Consider the following 5,415-nt stretch of genomic DNA (forward strand, 5'->3'; position numbering starts at 1 on the left):
ATATATAGTGCTGCCGTTCATCTTTCTAGTTTTCTAGCTGTTTTTTTTTGTACCTCTGAGGGGGGAACGTGATATTATTTTAAAGGAATCAATCGGCTTTACCCCGCAAGCATAATTTTTGCGTATTGATTAATGTAGACAGGTAGCCGTACGTAGTCATGTCTGGCAAATTTCGCCTTGCTAATTATTTATGAACCGTCAGTAAGATGGAGCTTCATAAAGCAGCTGATTCGTGATAAAGTCCGTTTGAAACTGGCTTTGCGCTAAGCTTTTAATACCATATGAGAAGTTTGTCAAACACTGAAGCAGCAGAAGTTTAATATATAATAATACAGAACGATGCTTGAAGAACATTTATTCACATGAAATGAGCTAACTGCATGATGATAAGAGAACGCACTTCATCCCTTGTTGAACGTTTATCACCAAAAGCAAACTAATGCTACGTATTGCACTACGATGGGCCCGTTTTGTGGATAGATGAGAAAGACGGAGCTCTGCTGCACTCTTGACATTATCTGTTAGTAGGAAAGATATCAGGATAAGTCGAAAGGGACGAGGACAACAGGGACTTTGTGTTGTGTACTCTCATAATCAGAGATAGGAAAACGTGTAGCTTGGACGAAATTCATCGAAGTTCCATTTTTCAGTAGAAACCATTCGTCCGGTACCTGGTCCGTTGATCGTCGTTATGATTACTGCTCGATTATGGTTTTCATTGAAGCGTATAGCTACTGCTTGTATTAAAAGCGTTTTGCCGATCTCGTCTCACACTCAACTCAATTATAGCCACTGTCGCTACGAGTGCGTATATATACTTACTTAATTTTCACCCATAACTTTACAAACAAATGTTTTGTAAATAGTTCCAGTATGGCCGTTAAGTAGAGCTTCGGAAAATTCTCAGTTATATTCACTCTAAATAATGGTCTTAACTAGTGTTAAATATAGCTACTTCAGATTGCCGACAACCCCCGTTCTCATACGAAACAAACTCAGTGGCAATGCGCAGTTTCGAACCCACCCCATCGCGTTAGTCCTTTGAGCTCTATAGGCAAACGTGCTGGCGCAACGTTAGCCTATAGCGACCATTGCTACTTACTATGCAATTGCTATTTGCTTTTGGTACGGCCGTCCGACACACAGTCTGTTAGCTACAGTTAGGCTCTTTTCTTTCTCGCCTTAGATATTCATTTCTGGAACGTCGTCTTACTATTGTTCGTTGCCATTCTCCTTCTGGCAACGACAAACGACATCGTCGGTATCCTCCGAGACGCATCCATTTACGCATCGCCTCGCGGCTCGAATTCTTGCCCTCTGTGTGGGCAGAGGAGAAAAGTCGCAGAAAGCCCTGGCTGTCGTAAGCGTCGACCCGCTCGCAATGATACAGTTCGCCGCCGTCTGTAACTAGCGTACCTGCGAGCGCTGCGTTTGTATAAACGTTGGCTACCAGGATGGGACGCTGTCCATGTTGTCAGTGATACAGGGAGAGAAGAAACTTTGTGACAGCGACAGTGATCAACAGCGGCTGTTGCGCTTCGAGCAGCTCTAGCAGCACGAGGAGCATAGGTTGCAGGATTGAAAGTTGAGTTTCGAATAAATCCGCCGTCTAGCCAGATCGCCCCCACTTGTTCATACTAAGCTCAGCGATTGCCTACTGGAAACGATAATAGACAATTGGTTGGGCGCAGGTATTTATGTACATAGGTCGATAATGGTTATGTTCATAATCCATGGATAAGGGTGCGCTGTTTCTGTAGAAATAACGCATCCATGTAAATGGAATAAGTTTGGACAAGGAAAAAATTTGCCGAGCGGCAAGTGAGCTACAGAAAGATCAACTTCTAACTCTAACGTATGGCTTACTAAGATTGTACCTGAATGCTTGCCTGCCGGTTAACATTCCGTCTGTTTGCCTGTATAACATGTCAGCTAACTTGTACCGGCCGCGTTTCCGTGTTAACCAATCATAAGTGTAACCAGTTAGCTTCTCTGCGACAACTTCAGCCTTAACTTAGGCTAATTAAGGATCCGTAATCAAACCTCAAGGGCGGATCGTATGTGTTGCGTAGCACGTATTGCTGGCATCGGTTCGCGTCCTTGCTATGTCTCAGTGTGAGTGCTTGTGTTTGGAATGATCCGTTGCAAGCCTATGAATGGATGTTCTGTATGTGTTCGAGTAAATCTATGGGTACGCATCGCTCACTCACATTTTAACTGACGAACTGTTATCAGTAACACGTTGGCTCAACTGTGTGACAGGTAACGCCGGTCGACAACGGAAGGTCACATTTAGTAGAGTTTTCATCCTCGTAGTACTGTTGTTTATTTAGAATAATAGGTAATCGAAAAACTGTCATCTTTTTCCAATAAGCTAGCCGCACGTAGAGAAGCGGAGAAACCCGAGATACGAGGCCCCAAAAGCATAAACCCAGTACCCTCTGTTATTGTGTTCTTCCCGTACCAAAACTGCCCAGAACGTTGTGGAGAGGCCTTTGTCAATAAATATTTAATCGGTTCTGTATTTTTTTTTCTTCTTCCTGTGTTGTATGCTTCCTTGCTGCCGTGTTAGTGCTTGCAGGTTCATCTATTGTACATCACAACAGTGGACGATCTTGTGAATAAGGTCCCGTTATACCACTGTGAAAAGGAAACCTCAGTTTACGGGCAACGTAGAAGGCGGCAATCTGGACTTTACTGTAATCGCTGCTACAACTTCTACGTAAATCTTCAATATTCTGAATTTCCCAGCGACACCATATTCGTTCACCCAACCATTGCTTATTGAAGAAACACGTCAGACTAGGAGTGCCCTTGCTGCGTTTTGCAAGAGCAACTATTTAGTCGCGTAGCGCATTCTCTCAAATCGAGACTCACACAGCTAATTATTCGTCGGACATCACTTCTAGTAGGCGGACGACTATCATTGTCACTATTATAACTAGGAACTAGAAATTAATCGGCCCTAACCGTTCTCGCTTCTGAGTACCGAGAAACAGGCAAGTTAGTCGATCCTGTAGGGAGGAAACGAACACCTTTTTCTACGGTAACATAGATCCTCTCTACATCCTACTTGGCTCTTTGACCAAGCATTAGGAAAAAATCAAAGAGACAGCTTTTCTATAGTAGTAAGGGCGGAATTTCGTCAAAGCCGCCCAGCTATAAACAATAATAAACAATGTCACACTGGAAATCGCAACTTAGCAACTACCACGGCTCAACGGTGCTTGAGCCTGTAGCCAAAATTGTTGGTGTACAGGTGGACAAATTTAACCTTCTCATCGCTGGACTGACCTCGATTGGCATGGGTTATCTCTATGGTTACCTAATGCCTGTCGGCAGTGTGTCCATCAGGACTCGGAAGGCGTCACTTATCGCAATTGGTTTGTCACTTCTGTACTTCTGCTTTGGCCGAGATGTATTACATGTCGTGGCTGAAGCAGTCATTGCGTTCTTGCTGATGAAGATCATTCCAATTGATCAACTACCCTTAATTACACTAGTCGTGACGCTATTCTACCAGTCAATTTGTCATATCATCCGACAGTATACAGACCCTGATGGCTATACAATCGATATCACTGGCCCGATCATGATGCTCACGCAGCGAGTAACAACACTGGCGTTCAGCTTGCGAGACGGCGCTCGCCCTGAAGGCCTCACCGAGGATCAACGCCGAGATGCGATACCGATACCGCCCGATGCGTTGTCTTATTTCGCGTATATGTTTGACTTTCACGAAATTCTCGCGGGGCCACTCATATCGTACAACGAGTTCTCACGCATTGCCGAGGGTAAGAACCTACGGACGGATGAGCTCCAGCCACCACCACACTGGGAGGTTGCCCGAAAACTTGGCTACGTTGCCGTCAACGCCGCCCTCGTCCTTAAGGTCGTACCACAGCTAACTGAAGCCCAGCTGCTATCAACATGGTACTCAGAACTGCCATTCTTCAAGAAGGTACTCATGCTAAATGCATTTAGCTTCCTTAGCCGTGTGCAATATTACCTTGTATGGAAGCTGTCCGAAGCCGTCTGCAATTCATCGGGCTACGGCTATTATATTACCAAGGAAGGTGAATCACGCTGGGATGGAGCCAATAACATCCACATCTTTAAGCTTGAGACGGCACCCAGCCTCAAGGTTATCCTCGACAACTGGAACGTATCTACGCAACGTTGGCTGAAGCACGTCTGTTATGATAGGTGTACGCCGTACAAGACCGGCATGACATTTCTGCTATCAGCGTTGTGGCACGGCTTCTATCCGGGTTACTTCCTCGCCTTCATGACATGCTCGCTGTTTGTGATGGCTTCACGAAGGGTTCGACGTTCACTGAGACCGCTCCTCGTCCATGGGCCCGTCTCTCAGTTCTTCTACGATCTGCTGACGTTCTGTTTTTCTACGTCGTTCTTGGCCTACACTACGGCACCGTTTGTTCTTCTGCAATTTAGCAAAGCAATCCACATATGGCGGGAGGTGTTCTTCTATGGACACGTGCTCGCGCTGGCAGCAATTGTCCTGTCTATGGTCTTGCCTTTCGTCCGAAAATCGCGCGGGACACAAGGCACAGATAACACCATCAGAGCTGGTAAAAACGCACATTTAACCACTGGAATTGATGGCTGCACGACCTCAACGAACTCCATTGCAGTAAATAAAAGCGTGAATGGTAAGATTCACTGATATTGTTTGCTAGGAAAAACAGGATATTATATTAGGATTGTTATTATTATGTAATAAAGAAGAACACGACAAGTGTATTTAACAGTGACAACAACAACAACAAAATAAAAAAACATATAAAATTCTAACATTTGCATTTACGTATATGTACAAATGCGATACCGCAATAACGCGACGACGTGTAAGTTACTAACGAAGATAAAAGTAAGTAAAAATTCTTGAAAAATTTCTACTAGGATGACAGCAAAACTAGCAAGTGGAGATAAAAAAAAGAAGTAAAAAAGTGAGAATAAATAAAAAAAAAGTTGTAAACGCAGCTTAGACGTTTAATTATGGAGTGAGACGCGATGTGAAGCAACTACATTAAAAGACTGATTAAAAGCAGGCCATTGAGAAAAGGGGAAATTAACGTGACAACGTCGGGAAAATAATACTGATTGTGATGGTGATTAGCAAAGGAAAGGATACCACAAAAGTCAGCAGTTCAGATGGTGGCGTACTCGGAATATACCGAAACTATATTGTTTATGCTTTTAAACGATAGAAGTGATCACCTCTATGGAGAAACTTATGGTCAACTAAAATACAGACATACTGTGTAAGATGGAAAAGCGATCTGCAATTAGAAATAGTCTAGGGACAAAAAAATATGGTGACAACACATGAGATTATAAAAAGAAAGACGACAGACAGAAAGAAACCAATCTCGATGGGTTATGTAAATATAT

The 5,415-nt window shown here is 43.7% G+C and overlaps 1 protein-coding gene across 4 annotated transcripts in view; it reads left to right on the forward strand.

The window, feature by feature from the left end:
- LOC111265978 (membrane-bound glycerophospholipid O-acyltransferase 1) overlaps positions 1-5,387 on the forward strand; it is an 8,002-nt gene extending 2,615 nt beyond the window's left edge. For 2 of the 4 annotated variants that reach the window (XM_022843066.2, XM_022843065.2), the window contains exon 3: positions 2,573-5,387. In XM_022843066.2, the coding sequence (XP_022698801.1) occupies positions 3,179-4,687 (1,509 nt within the window). In that variant the 5' untranslated portion in view covers positions 2,573-3,178 and the 3' untranslated portion in view covers positions 4,688-5,387. Of the gene's footprint in view, positions 1-1,670; positions 1,692-2,572 lie in introns of those variants that run through there. The other 2 variants (XM_022843068.2, XM_022843067.2) reach the window with 2 other exon arrangements.
- Positions 5,388-5,415: the final 28 nt, after the last annotated feature.

This window comes from Varroa jacobsoni, unplaced genomic scaffold (genome assembly GCF_002532875.2).
Source record: "Varroa jacobsoni isolate VJ856 unplaced genomic scaffold, vjacob_1.0 scaffold_1035, whole genome shotgun sequence".
In the NCBI taxonomy this organism is placed as follows: domain Eukaryota; kingdom Metazoa; phylum Arthropoda; class Arachnida; order Mesostigmata; family Varroidae; genus Varroa; species Varroa jacobsoni.